The sequence below is a fragment of the Drosophila bipectinata genome, chromosome 2R (assembly GCF_030179905.1).
Source record: "Drosophila bipectinata strain 14024-0381.07 chromosome 2R, DbipHiC1v2, whole genome shotgun sequence".
Lineage (NCBI taxonomy): Eukaryota > Metazoa > Arthropoda > Insecta > Diptera > Drosophilidae > Drosophila > Drosophila bipectinata.
Window position 1 is genome coordinate 22969799 of NC_091737.1, and position 17726 is coordinate 22987524.

Below are 17726 nucleotides of genomic sequence, written 5' to 3' on the forward strand. Positions count from 1 at the left end.
AGGACGCAGATTTTGGAAACATTCTGTACTAGAAATGAGATCTTTAGGTTAATTATAATACAATCAATCGAGTTTTATTGTGGTTGAATGTTGCAGAATTAAACAGTTTAGAAAAATATATGAACATTTTCAACATATTTGTTGAAAATTCGAGCTCAGAGAAGAGTGGTACTCTCAATGACCGACACGATGTCCTCGGCGACGTCGCAGAGCAGGCTGTAGGTGTGCATGTAGAGCGCATCCCGCAGGTACTTGCTGGTCTTGAGTCGCTTGGAGACCGTCGCCGCGATATCTTCCTCTTCGTTGGACGACTTGGCTTCGTTAAAAAACGGGATTATTTTACCGATGATCTCCGGCGAAGTCTGCGAATCTTGTGTGATCTCTTCGTCATTCAGTAGCCTGTCCGGGCGACCCCTCCGCTCGTCTAGGACCCGCAGAAGCTCCAGCTTGAAGAACTGGTCGTCCAGGCCCAAGGCCATCTTCTCCCACTCGTCGACGGCACTGCAGATGGTGCCGCGGACGTAGATGAAGCAGGAGCGTTCCCGTTCCGGGTTGTGATCCAGTTTGGCCAGGGCCTCGCAGCGGTTGCACTTTATTGGCTCCAGCATCCTAATCATCTGGAGGTGCAGGTGCTCGCGCATGAGGCGGTTCTCCTGCTTGCTAATGAGTTTGCGCAAGCTATCCAGGCTCAGGTCCCAGGGTCGATCGCGAGGCTTCTTGGCCACGGAATAGAGGGCCTTGAGGGCCTCCAGGTCCTCGTAGCGCTCGCAGCGATGGTTCAAGTTCTGGGCATTGAAGACCTCACGTTCGTCGAGTGCCCGTTCGTAGGGGCACAGTAGTGTCGGGTTTTCGATGATCGGAGCCAGGGTGGCGTGCAAGTTTAGCAATTCCCGGGCCTGTTGCTCCTGCTGCTTGTTGACCGGCGCCTGCTTGTGCTTTTCGAGGCGGCGTTTGTATACTTCCGGCATGGTGCACAGGCCCTTTATGATGACTTCCAGGCGGCGGCCGTTGCAGAACGGCGTCCGCACAATGCTCAAAGAATAGCGCAGAGTGTAGAGTCCCACGTGCTGCGGCTGGAACATCACCCGGACAATACGCCGCTCCAGTGGCTCCAAAATGAACTCTCTGCGTTCGAAGATCAGCTCGGAATTCATAGGAACCCGATCAGTGCGAATACGATTTTTTGGCTGCCAGTGAACGTTTACCAATTTCTTGCTCAGATTCTGTTAAAAAAAAGAGTTATAACCTCTTGGTTTGGGATGTACTCTGACTATAAGTTACCTGGATGTCCAGCAAAGTCTTGAGCACTCGCTGGTGCGGGTCGCATTTGAGCTCCAGTTGGATGTTCTTGCCGGTGGTTTTGTTTGAATTATCATAATCGTAAAGTATACCGTTTATCATAACTGCCTCGATGTCCTGATACGGATCCAAATCATTTACCTCCACGTTGTAAGCCGGTTTCTCCTTGGGGGCGGGCGCAATTTCCGGTTCCTTGGAAAGGCGCTCCTCCTCGCCCTCGAAGAGGGTTGGCTCGAGCTCATGGTCAGTTTCGTCCTCCTCCTCTTCCACGGTGGAGCCGCCGGAGAGAGGCAGAATATCAGCCTCCGCGAGCTTGGTGATCATCGGGGTCTCGGAAATTGGAACTGTGTAGGTGGGAATCACTTGCAGCTTATGGATATCCGGCGCAAACTCCAGCACACGTTGGATGGAACCCTTCTGGTCCTCGAGGTGTTTGCTCAGCACCTCGGAGCGTTGCCACTGACTCTCGGGAGCATCGGGGGGTACGTTTATGGAAGTAATCTCCTTCTGGGTCACCTGTGGCAATCCGACGAACTCCACCTCCTGTATTTTCGGTTTGGCCAAGAAAAGCTCTTTAATTTCACAGCAAGTCTCTGGATCGTTTCGCGCCTTAAGCGAGCGCAACATGGTTTTCTCCTTAACTAGGTCGGCGGGGCGCGAGCGGTCGGCGGTGTCAAGGATGCGAAGGATCATCTTCTTGCTGGCGTCGTCTATGGTCGTCGGACGGTTAAAAAGCACATCTTCTGCCCGCTTGCCGGTTTGGCGCTCGATGCGCTCCTGGATTCTCTGGCGCTGGTTCAGCACGCGGTTCCAGTTGCGCAGGCGGGGGTCCATGTCCAAGGACGTATCCATTTTTTCCTTTTTAAGAATTGACGGCTTTGATATCACCGAGTTGCCATACCTTAAATATGAGTAATCCCCCGAGGTGGAGCTCTGCTTCAGATTAAAGTTTTCCAGGCGCAGGACGTCTGCCAAGATCTCCTCCATGGTCTTTGTGCCCATGTGGTGCAGCACGTTCGGCTCGTCATCGTCAAGGTCCATGTTCATGTAGTTTTCCTGGGTATCTACAGCCGACGCATCCACCCTCGATGTATTCCTTCCTGTATTCCGTTTGGAGGTACTGGCCGCCGTTCCTCTGCCAATCATTTTTGCGTTTTAAGGTTCGTAGTTCACGGAAGTGTTATCGTTCAGGTGTGCGACCAATATTGTCAATATTGTATTTTTGTGTTTTAGTGTAGAATTGATTTTATTTTTACAAGTCAGAAACTTTTTAAACTCACTGCTCTGTTTTTGGAATGAAGTTTACGAAGTTACAGTTGAAACTCTACAATAATTCTTCATACAAAATACTTCAACACACAGTTACCCTTGAATTTGTTCAAAAATTATAAAATGAACCCTAGTCTTGCGAATCTGTTGGTCGGTGAGGGCTCTGCCAAAGAGGATCAGCATCCTGGTGACTTGGCCAATGACCTCATCGACGATTTGCTGAAGAAGCAGCCCAAAGAAGGCCACTACGATTCGGACTCACGGGATGAGTCCTGCCCGGCGAGGAGGAGAAGCAAGTGCAGCGTGGATCGTCGACTCGAGTACTGGAAGGACATGCTCCTCCAAAGACGAACCCTGCAGGAGAAGCTGCGCGCCCAGACAGGCAGGGGACCAGCCCAAATGCTTCACAACCGTCCTCAGAGACCTGAAGACTTTCTGGAGATAGTGGGCACAGCTCAAGAAACACCTGGCAGCGACATGACAGAGCAAGAGATAGTTCATTTTTCACGTCCTGGTAAATACATCCTCCCACACTGTTGGTGACTTTTTGCATCTTATGGTGAGGTTAGTTCTTCACTTGACGTTTACCCAGATACCATCTGTGGCTGTGTTCCCAGCCTACACGAGATGAAAGTCCCCGATAAGATCTTCCGCGGCTTCAGTAACTTGGCCTTGGATCTCAATAGTAGCAGTTCCATAGCCAGCGCTGAGCCTCGCCTAACTCGGAAGCGGTCCGGATCCAAGGCGACGATGCCCGACTCCACTCAGCCTTACTCCATGACCAATAAGTGCGGAGACAGCTGTGTATTACAATGCGTTCGCATCAACGGAATACACTACCGACCAGGCACGCCGGAGTTCTCGCCGATCGTGGAGCGCACCTTCACCTGCCATCCCTTCCAACGTCACGTTCGCACAGTGGTCCGCATTGAGAACAGTGGTCGGGTGATGCTGCGATGCTGCTGGCGGCGAGTCAACTTCTTCTCCAACAATGGAACACTTCTTAAGGACGATTCCGAAAACTTTATTTTCGACACCCAATGCTTCCAGCTCCACATCGGCGAAACCAGAGACGTGACGATACTCTACCAGCCCCGGAAGGTGTCCATTGTCAAGATGCGATGGCTGCTTTGCACCCAACCTGGTATTTTTTTCCGCCGACCTTATGGACTCACTCTAAATGTCCATGGACGTTGCACCCCGTCCATGCAGTATCTGGAGCGCCTGGCAGTTGAGAAGACCCGAGCCCGGCTCTTGTCGGTGGAGGAAAGTCTTTCGCTGAAACAAGACGAGCAGGCGCAGGAGAGGCCTGTGCTGTGCCCGTATGTCCGTGAGATTGAGGAACGGGAGGTTTTCAACATCCTGAATCAGAGGTATTTCTGCCAAACCTATGAAGATCTGGAGAGGCTCCATGCCTTCTTTGAGAAGATAACCAGATCATCAAACTTATGGGACCTCAGCGTGGAATGCCTCTTCCACTATGTGTTTGCTGTGCGGGATGTAGAGGCGCGAATCCAACTATCCGAGGAACTAAATACACTGCTGGATGGGCTAAGGAATCCTCTGGAACTTCCGCTGGCGGAGTCAGACTCCCCGAGGCTGCTGCAGAAGCGGGGCAATTCAGGATTTTTGTACGTCCGAGGACTTCTTGCCAGTCGCCTGGACGAATGGGAGCAACTGGCAATGGAGCTGGAGAAAAAGTCAGTCGATTACATGTACTTCATCAAATCCATATATACGTTGTTGTACGGAATGATTGGCAACACAGTGGAAGATATAGTGTCCATCATCGAATCCCTGCAGGAATCTAGTGAGATGTAGGAAAAGTAACTCAAGTAGCATCCATTAAACATTTTGGTTACAATTTCTACTAGAATTCGATTGGTCAGAGAAAGTTTAAGTAACTTTCTAATCACCAGGTCTTGTTAATCAATTATCCTTACACAAAACAAAAAGCAACATAGTTTTCGACGAGCGAGTAAGCAAATATAAATACAAATACATAATAAACACACAAGATACACAAGATGAGTTCACTAAGAAGGGACCACATTAGGGCTTCGGAGCACCTGCCCATGTCGCGGCACCGCTCCTGGCTATACTCCTTTATGAATTCGGTGATGCCGAATCGTTTCATCGAGTCGCACAGAAATGAAATGGATATGGGGTCCACCTCCACGGTGGAGGACTTCGCGAGAACCAACGCCCTCAAAGAGGTGACGGCGCGGGACACCAAGGCAATAGTGACCGACATTGTGAAGGAAATCTTTGACCACAATGCAGGCCACGCCTCAGTGTCCTCCTCGCAATGCTCACTGCAGAACCACCTGATGGATTCCCTGGACATGGATCCTCGTCTCAAGCTGTGGTACGACACCCTCCAGGACCGCGCACTCGTCCAGGCCAAGATTCAGCGGCAGCTGGGTCGCCGACCCGACGAGATGCTGATCAACCTGCCCACCACAGTGGGGGCCCGGGACAAGGGCACTGTCACCCGCATCCTTGATCTCGCCGACCGCATGAATCCCACCGCGCTGGTACAGAGGAAGCCCGTCGTGACCCCCGAGCAGCCCGACGCTCAGCAGTGCCTGCCGCCGCTTCAGGAGACGCTGCCGCGCGCCGAGCGGACCGGGAAAGTCCGGCCGGAGATCAGCGCCCTGACCCGGGCCACCAAGCAGGAGATCATGGGCAAGCCCCTTCAGCCAAAGAAGAATCGCACCCAGTGGCTTCAGTCGAAGGTCTTGGATGAGCGGATCGAACGCAAGAGCGAGGACATTAAACGCGTAATCGACCACTTTCCGGAGACGGAGGACCTGGAGGTGGTGGGCTCGTGCATGCAGGAAGTACTGTTGCGCCACGAGTCCCGCGGGAATGATGATGAGCCTGATATCGAAAGACTCTCCGCGTCGTCCATGTACAGTGTTAGCAGTAGCAGCCAGCTTCCAGTACCCGAGGAGCGAAGGGTTCAATTAGACCTCCAGCCAACTGAAATTTTTCCTGTGAAAGGAGCCGCTGTCAAGATCAACGACGTGCTCTACTACAACAGCGGCCGACGATGTCCGCAGCCAGAGGTGGCGTCACTGACCTTCGAGTGCCACCCGTACCAGAACATGGTCAAGGACTTGCTGCGCATCGAGAACGTGGGTCGCCTGGTGGTAACATGCCACTGGAACATGCAGGATACGGGAAAGCGCGTCAGCCAGGCTTTCGCGCCGGTTTATGCCCTTGACGCTTTCCTCATGGGGGATACGGCGTTCACTATATTTCCGGGCGAGGTGCATGTCTGTCGAGTCATGTACCGACCACGTGAGTGCCACATGTTGCGCCTTCGCTACGAGCTTCGCATCTTCCCCAATGTCCTGGGCACGCTGCGCAGCTGCTTTGTGGTCCGGCTGTGTGGCAAGTGTGTGCCGTCGCCGGTGTACACCGGCAAGATGAAAAGTATCAAGGAAAAAGTGATCGCCAAGTCCAAGAAGAAGATGACCGATACCCTGGCCCAGGAGCATGCCTCATTGGTACCGCTAATACAGCCGCACGAGGTAGTGTGTCCCTACGAGCGGGTCTTCGACGAGCGGGAGGTCTTCAACGCCCAGAACCCTGGTTACCGATGCGAGCGGTTCGACGACCTTGAAACCCTGAAGGCTCTCTACCAGAAACTGAAAAAGCCACGGGAGCCTGCCTGGGATCTGCGTCTGGAGACCATCAGGCAGGTGATCCTGCGACTGCCCCAGCCCAGCGAGAGGGAGCTGCACTTCGAAGAGCTAATCGAGGTAGAGGAGGCCATCAAAGGAGGCGGGATAGGTTCTGCTGGAGATGGGGATATGCTTTCGCCCGCCCGCTTCGGACGAAGCACTGAACGGGACCGATCCCGGTTCATCTATGTGCGCGGCTGCATCGGCAACGGAATCCAGGAGTGGGAGGAGATGATGGCTGCCATGGAGGTCAGTGCCCTCAAGCTGGAAGTCACACAATTTCAGGCCAAGCTGCTGGAAGCCGAAGCAAATGAGGGGGAGGACGGCGAGGAGCCTGCGGAGCCGAAGCCCTGGATGCAGAGGCTGCGCCAAGAGGACCCCGTCCGGTATCTGCTCAAAAGGTTGCGCTCCCGGAAGGCCTACAGGGATTCACTGTACATGCAGACCTATTCGCACCTGTGCGACCTGGCCGAGAACGTGGTGTCAGTCATCGAAAGCACACAATACGTTTAAAGTTAGTTGCTGCCAAATTCCGTGATTGTCTTAAGCTCCAAATTTGAAGTTTGCCAAAGTGATAAAGGAAATACAGAAAACACATAACCCCAGGGACGGTCTATTGATTCGGAAATCTATTAGTCCGAACCGGGGGGCCAGAAAACTATTTTTGGTTTGTGTTTTTTTTTCTTTTGCCGTCTTGGGACACACCTGTGCCTGTCATATTAAGGGAACTTTTCCCATTACTAGAGGCCGTTATGAGCCAACAAAATTGCCCATTTTCCAGGACTTCTCGACCACGCCCCTCACCGCCGCCCTACTTAATGGCGCGCAAATGTCGGCCGGAAAAGTTTGAGCTTTGTCTTTGACTTCGATTTCTGCTAGTTTGCATTGATTTGATGACACTTTGGGGGTTATTTTATGCCACTAATAAACGACCCCTGAGTTGGCGTGTCAAAAAGTTGTCGGCACACCGGGCTGCTCTTTTTCCCCCCCCCCCCCATTTCGGGGGTGGCGTTCCAAATGTGGCGGCAAACGAGGCCATTATGCCTGCAATTAGCCAAATTGATTTTCAGATAGCGTCAACACCAACCCCAAACCCCAATCCCCAGTCCCCAGAACATGTTTATTTCGGAAACTATTTTTGTTTTCTAACTAAAAGTCTTAAAATTGTTGTTTTCTTTGCAGGTAAGCTGAAAAAAAAACGCATCTTCTATGTTAAGTACACGCATCTGTGGGTAAGTCTTTGGAAGTACCGGCACCTCGGGAGCTTCACACGCCGCCGATCCACAAATCATAAATCATATACATACCACATACACATTATGTGCCTGCCTCATGTGGCATCTCTGGCAGTGCAACAAAAAGATGCAGCATTTCCGCTCGCACTCTCGGGTCCAGCGTCTAATTAGCCCACGACCGCACTGGCTGCTGCTAATGTGCGGCCTAATGATCTCCAGCCCGTTCGCATGGTGACCAACTAACATGGTCAATGGCAATTAGCCTTGAACCCCCCATGCGGCTAACTCGGTTGACACTTTATGGCTAAGAGGCCGTGAAACACGCATCTGTCATATGCGACACTAAAGGGGTCTATCTTGCCAATTAGGTCAGCTTAGGGATTACAGGTAAAAGTATCTGCTACTTTTAGACAAATCCTATTTTATAGTTACCTTTTTAGAGAACATGAAGATTATCATTTGTAAATGTCAGTCTTTTGAATAGGTTTTTGGGATGTAATAAGACTAGTTTACCTTTTACTATAATATATTACTAATCTTATCTTCCCTCTTCAACTTTATCTCAAAGAAAACCTTTCTCCCATGCGATATTGTGCCTTACAAAAAAAGCCTTGCATACTTTTAGGCTTTTAATAAAGCCTAAACCTCTGCTTCATCGAACCACCTCGAGCATGTTGGCCACTTCCATGTGGATCGCATGTGGATGGGTTTTAAGAAGAGCGAGCGAGTCGAAATATCGAGGCTCCCACTCGCACACAACTCTGCCCCAAGCCCCAACATGTGGATCCAACATGTATGAGCCACCCGAGTGTGGCCATCACAAAGTGAGAAAAAAGATCACATTGGGAACCACATTCAAGTTTTAAAAGTTTTCGAGATTCCGGCGCGATCGGTTGGGCTTACACCTGTTACCTGCTGTTACCTGTGTTTTGCCGTCGATGTCGATACCGTGCATCGTGTTAACTTGCACCAGATCTGTCAATTATCGTTTCCTCTCCCCCGAACCGGTGCAAAGTGCCCAGAAACCAAAATCCCCAGCCAACAAAAGGCTTCAAATAATCCAGTTTGTTGGTTAATCCAGTGCAGTGTAATCAGTTTAAAAAAAGTGCTCAAAATTAATGTAATAACTTGCGATTCATAGGCTGAAACCATTCTTATGGATACACATGGATACTCCAGCTCGCCTCCAGATCAAGATACAGATACAGATACTTTCTGAGAGACAGCCATAGGTGGGGCGACAATAAAAATGCATTGAAAATCAAATGAAATTCGAGACCGATTTGATATGCGGGGCACAGGCCGACGACAGGCGTTGTTGTCTCTCGGCTGCCCTAGCCCAATATTTTTATGGGCCTATCGAGTGGCCAAGAACCGAGCGGCCAACGGGGGCCGGGGGGCAAACGAAAGACTTGAGCAACGAACTCGGTTCGCCGACAGATACCAGATAGTAGCCGTCATAGACTTATGCACATGCCTTGATTTATTTAGATGCGCCGAGTCTTATTCGCGCACTTTCACCAGCCACATACTTCACATCTTAAGACAGCATCGCGGAATGAAGTCATAACCAAATAAGCTTACAACTTGCCCCGCAACACATAAAACATGGCTACATGACTTGTCTGGCCATAAAAACACTTGGCCAAAAGCCCCAAAATAATTTGATTACCGAGCATACAGCTCCTCCGCAACCCGGCTTTCTCCTCCGCCGCTTGATCCAATTAGCCACGGCAATAGATCCACTCCAGAGATCCGACCAGAGCCAGCTGCCACCCACAACCAGTCGGTTGGTCGGTTGGATTGTAATGAAATTGACTTACATGGTCTCCAATGTGTCAACAATGGCTTGTTAGCAATTGCAGAGCCGAGGTGTGTGGGCCGCGGACATGGGTTGCCAACTGAGAAACACCTTATTGACAACAGACATTTGACTTCTTGGCCCACTGCTGGCACACATGTGGGCTGGGAATCGAATTTATCTTTGATTTCTAATTGCCTGACATACCAATTTAAATTTAATGCTCTTGAGATAGTGTAGTTCTAAATCGAATTCCTCCGAGAGATGTTTTCTTAGACCATAAAACTCCAGGTGGAAAAGAAAAACCGACTTTGCTCCACTCCATGAAGGAAGTGGGGCCCCTTTAGTTATGGTGCCTTGTGGCACGCAGTCCCCCGTCTAACCAAATCAATTTTCGCGCCGCTTTATTAAGAAATTCTTCATAATTATATAGCGACGGCCGGCGGGCAAGTCGAAATAAAACTGTTGTTTATGGCCGAGTTGTGGCAACTAGTAGTCTCAATTATGGCTCTGGCTGCATCAACTTTCTCCCTCACTTGGGGCAGCCACGGCTGCTTAACCCCAATCGACGCCTCTAACTAACTGGCGTGTTAATTTGTTGGCCAGTTCCTCGCACAATTGCTGGACCATGAACAGATACACGGCGAGAAACCAGCTAAGAATCTCTCTCGAAGATTGGAGCTTTACAGTTAACGTTTTTGGTTAGCATAACAAAGATTCTGGGGGGCTAGCAGTGGGTCAACAACCCGAACCCTACCATCGTTATGTCAGGCCCCGTCTTTTGTCCCATTATTTGCATATTACACATGTCTCGAGTCCAGTTTGAGTGGCAATTAAAAAGGTATTTCTACATCTCCCATGGCTCCCAGGCTACCATAGTCAGGCCTCCATCCTAATCCATTCATCACACTGAGGCGAAATTCGGGATGTAAATTAATAAAGCCGCGTTATGAGCTTTTAAAGCGGGAAGTCGTAAATGAATACTGCCTCTGAAATGTGGGAATAACGCCGCCGAGCAGCGGACGCCGTCGATATGTGTGTGCGCAAAACCCAATTTGATCTGTCATCCTGTCAGCTCGCGTTATTTTTCCCAACCATCTGCCGTGCAGATAAGAACGGGTTCCCCGGAAAATGGAGCAGCTATTTACCATGCCATGCCTCTCCTCGACTTATTTTGATTGCATTTGACATTTAACACGAGTGCTGTGCCGATTAGACCGCCAAACCGCCCACACTCTTGGAGTTTAGTAGGCGTGCCTGGCTGGATTTTCATTTTCACTTTGCCCCACCAGATCGGGGGGGCTTATGTAAGCTCAATTAAAAAAAAATCGAGAAGGAATTCGAGCAGAGCAGAGACAAACTCGATCTGTGAGCACAGCAATCAATTTCTGGGGTCGGAGACAAAAGGCATTTAGCACCGCGCTCCCCGATTAGGCAGGCGTGAGATTATTATCTGGTCCAATGAAATATGAGACTGCCAGACAATGGCTCATTAGATCCAAGCCCTGTCGACTGGGCCTGGGCTCGGCTTTCCCCTAAAACTAGTTGGCTAGCGGGCCGGCCTAAACTATGTAATTATTACGGCCCAGCTAGCCAGAGCTTTCAGAGGCTTAAATTATAGTTTGGCCGTAAAATAGACAAACAAGTTAATCCATTAGCAAGTGAGACATCTTCTTGGCGAGAATCGAGAACCGGAAAGAAGCCAGCCTCGTGGTCCGCTATTAAATGCATATTTCTCATTGTTTATATTGTTTATCTGGCGGGCTTTCGTATGGTAATATCGGAAAATGTGCCATCCGACTGCATAATAAATTATGAAACTTTACAGTTGCATCGCTCGGGAGCGAGAATGAGTTGTCATGTCTGCACCGCGGCTTTCTAAACCACTTAGGTAGGCAGTGATAAGTCCATAGATATGTCAGATTTTCCGACGCTGAATGGGATTCTTGATAACACAATTTTGTGGCTTTTCGGTGGAAGACCCCAAAGCCCCAGAGAAGTGGGCGCTACACGGAGGCGAATACAAAAGGTGACGCGCGGTGAACGGCTTCAGCTGCTTAACTGCTGGCCGGGAAAGTAAACCAAGACAAGCAATTGACTTTTTAACCTGCATTGCTAGTAAATTACACTCGGAGAAAAATCTGCATAAGTAGCCATAAAATTAATTGCATCTGTCTGTCATTTTCCACGCAGTTTCCCAGCCGCTGGCCATGAAAACTTGAAACTAGACAAATGCCCGGCAATAAAAGGCTACCATAAAGCCATTCGGACACTCTACTTCAGTCCTGGCCAACTAGCCAGGGTAATTGCAATTGGGGATTGATGACAGAGCCGCCAGTCATACGGAATATCAGATATAATGGCAATGTAATAGGCAACTTCTGTATTTGCCTCGCATATTACTAATACGCCCAGTTAGCCAGTTGCCCAACTAGACCCGCTTGTCAGTCTGATTTCAATCAGTCTCTGGCTCGGCCACTGGGTCAGGTACGGGCTTGGGTATTAACGCCGGCAATTTAGCATCGGATAAATAACGCGACAAGCATCGATGGCGTCACTTACACATGTCGAACACCAAGCCAAGCCAGAGGAGGCAGCAATAAATTGTAACGGTGCCTTGCGGCACATCCACAACGATCTGATCCATCCATTCTTGGCCTTCCATCGCCGGAAGTCTTTGTTTGGGCATTGGTCTCCATTTTTGCTTTATGATTATTGTGTGATCGCGTTTTAATCGCATTGGAGTGGAGTAGCACATGTGAATCATGCGCTCAAGTGCCGCTTTTTCCCATTCGGAGAACTGGTTTCCCCCACTTACCCACTCATTGGGCTCTAATCACACCCGCCGTCTAACTGCAAATCTGGCCGGGATCGCGTGCTGCGGCCAAGACTATGTTGCGGTTGGAAACCATCTTCCATTTCTCAGTTGGCCGGAAACCACATGCCCCCTCCTGGCTCCGAGGGCACTCGCCTCTGCCTGCAATTGTTCTTCTTTATAATTTAATTATGTTTCGTCTATTTAGCATATCACAATAATATATCTAATTTAAAAATTCCAAAAGACAGTTATTCTTTTTAAAAAATAATTGCAAGTTTCTGTAAGAAAACAGAGACGTCAATATTGTTTCTGGCTTCTCCCTTGGCCCCTTCTCTCGCTGAGTGATCTTTGATCTCTGGTGGTAATCTGATAAATATTGCCTCCACTTTTGATTGACAGCCTTTCCATGGCATTGATCTCATAAATATGAGCCAAGACCCTGCCTTTTTGTCGACTCCATTAAGGCAGTCTGCGAGCACTAAGCTAAAAGCAGCTTAATGCACTCTCAAATACAACTTGGCATTGCGATGGAGACGAAGATTGCGGCTGGCAACACACACTGGCAGGATGCACTCATAGAGACTCACAGAGTACGACTGCGAATACGTTTGTACGTGCAACCATCGGTGGTAAGCTGGAATTGCAATGCCGTTGAGGCATTCGGCGGCTACCACTCAACCTGAGGCAGTTGCAGTTGCAGCAACTGCCCCTGCTGCTTATGCTGCTGATGATGATGAAGATGAAGATGAAGTTATTATTATCTGACAAGGGCATCGCCGCCATGGAAAACTGCATTGGCCTCGCACTTAGCCGAGCTGTTTTCCACATTTTCTCCTCCACTACGTGTCTGGTGTCTTTATTAGAGGCGTGACTAATCGGCTCGATGCCTGATGTCCGCAGTACCTTGTCCGATGTCCATTATCATCTCCCCTCTAGCCGTAAGCCGTAAGCCGTAAGCGTGTACGCAGCGCTATTTGCCTTTACATCCAATCACTATTAAGGGTTCAAGCTGCCAATTTCCAGTGTCTACAACACTTTGATTAAGTCTTCCAGCTCCACTCGGACGCCAGCTTCCGTGTGCGGTTTGGGGAAAGTGTTAAGAGCATGCTTCGGCGGTTTCCATCTAGTTGGAAAGTAAATTATAGGCAATCGATCAACACGGCGGGCTTTTGTTTAGTGTTTTTTGGATTCGGGTCGAGAAAGCGGAGTTTTCCTCGGGCTTTGTATCTGTATCTGTGTCAAGCGATAACCTAAAGATAAAGATATTTCCAGAAACTAAATAACACCTCTGAAGGAGTCGAGTTTTCTCCATGTGTAACCCTAACGAATAACCCATCAAGTTGTGCCAACAAAGAATAATAATATTCTTTTATAACCCATTCTAAAGAAAAGAACTTAGTTAAGCCTAAAAAATTTGGAAAAAATGTAAATAAATCCTACAACAAATAACCGGAACTAATCGCAACTAAAATCCAAGAACCAAACTTTAAAAAAACACAACAACTCATTTAAATTCCTAACAAACCTTAATTTACTTTTAAAACAAAAGCACCATAAAAACTTAAAAAAAAAAGCCCCAAAGAAAACAGTTAAAAGAGCAGAATGTCATTGCTAACAAGAAAAGGCACAGAGACCAGAAAATAATTACGGGCCAAGAACAATAATAATAAGCAACATGACCGGCCTGTCAGCGGCCGTAGGAGGAGGAGGATCAGGAAGAGTCAGCGGCCCGGAGGCTGTTTCTGGCCAGGTTGTAGAGGCCAGTGCCAGTGCCACCGCAAATGCCACTGCCACGGCCAGCATGGAGCCAGCGATGGTGCCACGAACCGCCAATTTGCTGGCATGCAAACAATGGTGGCGCGTCTGCTTTTTGTACGGCGACCAGCAGAAATATTATCGACAGCTCTATAGCAAGGCGGCGGCCCAGCGCCTGGCGGACGCTAATCAGGAGCCCGACAATAAGCCCGGCGATCGGAATCAGGACCGCGACTACGACACCGTCGGCTGCGATCTTATCAGGTCGCAATTAGATGCTGGCGAAGATGCGGACGATGGCATTGATCTGGGCGACGGTGCCCCCAAGGCGGGCAAGGGCAGCTCCTCTCCAGGGGCAGGGCGACCCCTCTTTCCGCTCTCCTCCTCCCCGCGACGCAGCAAGAAGCTTCTGCGATCGTTGAGGGCGCACGTACGAGGCGAGAAGCCTTCGCTTCCACCTTCACCCGGGGACACGGAACAGACCCAGAGGAATGCTCGCGTCACGGTGCTGGACGATCCCTTTCTCTTCGGCATCGATGCCGATCATCTGGGCGATCTGGTGCGCGGAAAGCGGTACGGTCCCCTCGAGGTCAGCGAGAATGTGTCCAAGTTCTTTGCCGATCAGGAGGGCACGGCCCAGGTTCTAGAGATTATCGAGCAAGAAGAGGAGATCCTGCCGCCGCCGGAGCAGGACACTGAAAAGCCAGCCCTACCGCCCAAGCAGAAGCAGCAGAGGCCGGTGCCACCTCTGCCGCCACCGCCAGCGAATCGGATTACCCAAACCCCAAACCAAAAGCTAACCCCAGAGCCACCAATGCGACCCCTGACCGCCGGCGATCTACAGTTTCTGAACCTGAGCCTGCGGCAGAGGAGTTTACCGCGCAGCATGAAGCCGTTTAAGGATCCCCACGATATCAGTTTCACTTTCAACGAGCTGGACACGAGCATCGCCACGGCAACATCAACGGCAGCGGAAGTGGCTACCGGAGTCACTGCCGCCCAGCAGGAGTCAAATGAGTGAGTAACTTTCCAGCCAGTTCATTTGTCAGATGCGATTTGGCATCCTTCGAGGTGGTTTCTTCTGTAGAGGGCAAGGTGTACCGTGTACATGCAATGCTGCATCCATTCACTGTATCTGCTGACAATTTAAATGCATAAGTTTTGTTGGCCGCAATGATTGATTACCGAGAGGTCGGGAGGAGATGCCGCGCGGCATCAACTTGTTGCGCAAGGCGGCGGATAGCGATACTGATGCCGCAGCAGGAGTCAATGAACACACATTGCGTGTTCTGCGACCGAGACGAACCGCAAAGTACACGCAACAAGCAGCAGCGGCAAAGCAACTACCCGAGGCAACTTGTTCTTGTCGTGGCAGCCTGAAACTGAAACCCCAAAGACAGTGGTGACAGGCGTGCGTAAATCGGCTCAGAGAAAGTCCGCTGATGGGGTATTAATCTTTTTATTTTTAAATAACATTAAAGTATCTACAGTACAGTAAAGAGACAGGTTTTAGATATTAAGTACCTTGTTTAGCAACAAAATCTGTTTAAATATTGTTTCTTTTACCAAAAATTAAAGAAAATTCTTTCATAATTTAATAAAAATAAAAATTATTTATTTAAAACATCCTTTAAAGTCCTAAGAAACTTGCCCCAGTGTATTGATGTTGGCTGTCTGGATCCGATCCGCTGCCTTGCACTCGAGTATAGTAGTTGCATGCCCCCTAGCTCCTGTCGTGCCCCTCAGCCCAATCTTTTCATACGCATCACTCACAACGGCAAACGGGCCTCCGCCTTCCACTTACGCGGGCTCACTCGGGTTACGCATACGACGCATGTGCCCCAGGGCCCAACGCACATGGGGCACAGCCGACGACGACGACAACTGCCAAAGTGTGATTTACCAGAGGCCTTGTTCCTCTTGGCGAATGCAGATGCAGTGGAGCCGAGTGCTGGGAGCTGGGAGTTAAGTAAGGCAAGAGAGTGGCTGCATTTCAGCAATTTTAGTGCCTTGCTACGGCGAGCTCCGCTTTCATGTCATGATTTTGCATAATGCCATGCAAATATCGGGCCCTAAGCCTAAGTTATTGTGTTTTGCGGATGGCAGGCACGCAGCTTATGAAATATGGTCGGCGATTGTTTTCCCGCAGCCAGCCGCATGACATTTCCTCCTTTTCAGCCATTCTGCCATTCAGCCATTCTGCCAGGGAATTGTGCCTTTGGGGGCTGTCGGGTGGAAAAAACAATATTGGCATATATTTCCATGGACATTTAAGGGCTTTGATTTAGTATGCAAGGCTTTGGGGGCAAACAAAAGACTTAGGCAACGAACTCGGCGACCGCAGTCGTTTCAGAGTTTGAGAAAAGAGCTCCACAACTCAATTAGTTGGTACCGGCTTACCACGATAATGATGCTTGCTACAATGAAGATAATGAAGATGAACTTTGGCAACCACAAATTAGAGATTCATTCGGGAGCTGCATTGCCAAACGGCCTGCTAACAGGAACCTCCAGCGATTCCAAGATCTGCCAAGAGATTCCAAGTTTTTTCAAGCGATTCAAACGATTCCAGCGAAGGCAATCAAAGCATAATTAATAATAATAACAGACGCCGTTTTGATGTGCCCCTGACACGGCTACCACCCCAATCTGTCTACCGCCACAATCCGGTAGCCACACGCGATTCTCCCGATTCCCGATTCTCGATTCTCGCCCAGAAGCCCAGCGGCTGCCATCGATGAAGTTTTCACCGCTTTGGCGCAGAATGAATTCTCACTGGGATTGCAATCGCCATGCAAAACCGGGAATTCTGAATCCAGTTTGGTCTGTGCCTTTTCTTTTAATTGTCCGGACCTCAGAGCGCTTAATGAAGATATTAAAAAATTGCACTGCAATAATTTGTGCGGCTCAGCTCAGCTGCGGCTGAAGCCAAATGGCTTCTGGTTTGTTCACATTCTGCGCTGGCAATTACCTTCTGCTCAGCCCGTGTCTAAGCATTCAATTCAATCTTAACTGCCATCGAGTGGCGCATAAATCTCCGGAGCTTAGCCGGGATCCTTGGAGGCGTGGCTGGGGCGTTGGAGCCACTTTTATGACATGTTCTTCAACCGGAATGACAAAAAGCCAATGCCTAGAAATTTTCCTGGGAATCTGTAGAAAGACATGTTTATGGTATTTGGAAGGAGATAGAGTTGGGTTCTATAAATGCATCTTATCTTGCATCAATGCAACAGATTTTCTGAACTACAACAAAATGAGCACTGCGATCTTGCAACCCATTCATATTGATTTTGGTTTTAATTAACAAAGCCATTAGGGGCACTCGCCTGCAAGTTGCAACAGCCTCGCCTCTGACAAATGCCCGCTTACTCGCTTGGGAGGCGTGGCTGCAACTCTGACTCTGGCTCTGGCTATGTTGCAGATGCAACTTAATTACAAAAACAAAGTGCAGCCAAAGCGACGCTGATGGTGGCGGCAACTTGCATGACTTGGCCCAGACAATTGGCCAACTGGCTTTTTCAGCTCTTTCAGCTTATTTGGCGCCAGAGAAGTGCGATGCAACAACAACAATGGCGACAAGAGCAACGTTGCCAGTGATTTATTTATGCACGGCGATAAAATATGATTTTGTTTTCGTTCATTTTGAGTTTCAGGTCTTACTGGCGGTAATGTGAAAATAAAGCAAGGCCATTAAGCGTCTCCGCTCATGTTAGCCATGCTAATTGCCTCAAAGCGGCGGTTCGTGGGGAGGGGCATTGGCCATGTTTATACGCATTTATGGCCAACACAACTGCGTCGCATATTAATTGTGTTTTGCGACTCCGACATATTGCCAGGGGGATTTCTCAAGCGTCTTA

The 17726-nt window shown here is 49.4% G+C and overlaps 4 protein-coding genes across 9 annotated transcripts in view; 3 read left to right on the plus strand and 1 right to left on the minus strand.

Moving 5' to 3' along the window:
* The window catches only part of pk (prickle), a 62415-nt gene that overhangs the window by 27676 nt on the left and 17013 nt on the right, over positions 1–17726 (plus strand). The window contains exons 1-2 of one of the 5 annotated variants that reach the window (XM_043210345.2): positions 8343–8582; positions 13502–14886. The exons of 2 other annotated variants lie outside the window; for them this stretch is intronic. In XM_043210345.2, coding sequence (XP_043066280.1) covers positions 13790–14886 — 1097 coding nt within the window. In that variant the 5' untranslated portion in view covers positions 8343–8582; positions 13502–13789. Of the gene's footprint in view, positions 1–8342; positions 8583–13501; positions 14887–17726 lie in introns of those variants that run through there. 2 more of the 5 variants (XM_017238070.3, XM_017238071.3) reach the window with 2 other exon arrangements.
* Positions 61–2586, minus strand: LOC138926014 (uncharacterized). Its single transcript, XM_070278175.1, has 2 exons — positions 1282–2586; positions 61–1223 (listed from the first exon to the last, which is right to left on the minus strand). The coding sequence occupies exons 1-2, from the start codon at positions 2443–2445 to the stop codon at positions 156–158; spliced, it is 2232 nt and encodes a 743-aa protein (XP_070134276.1). The 5' UTR covers positions 2446–2586; the 3' UTR covers positions 61–155.
* On the plus strand, positions 2671–4585 carry LOC108123104 (uncharacterized). 2 transcript variants are annotated; one of them, XM_017238079.3, is made up of 2 exons: positions 2671–3082; positions 3161–4585. In XM_017238079.3, the coding sequence occupies exons 1-2, from the start codon at positions 2692–2694 to the stop codon at positions 4387–4389; spliced, it is 1620 nt and encodes a 539-aa protein (XP_017093568.2). In that variant the 5' UTR covers positions 2671–2691; the 3' UTR covers positions 4390–4585. The 2 variants fall into 2 exon arrangements, with proteins under 2 accessions (XP_017093568.2, XP_070134277.1); XM_070278176.1 differs by having other exon boundaries at positions 2945–3082; positions 3138–4585.
* LOC108123103 (uncharacterized) lies at positions 4589–6889 on the plus strand. The gene has a single exon (XM_017238077.3). It carries the CDS (start codon positions 4596–4598, stop codon positions 6771–6773), a length of 2178 nt encoding a protein of 725 aa, XP_017093566.2. The 5' UTR covers positions 4589–4595; the 3' UTR covers positions 6774–6889.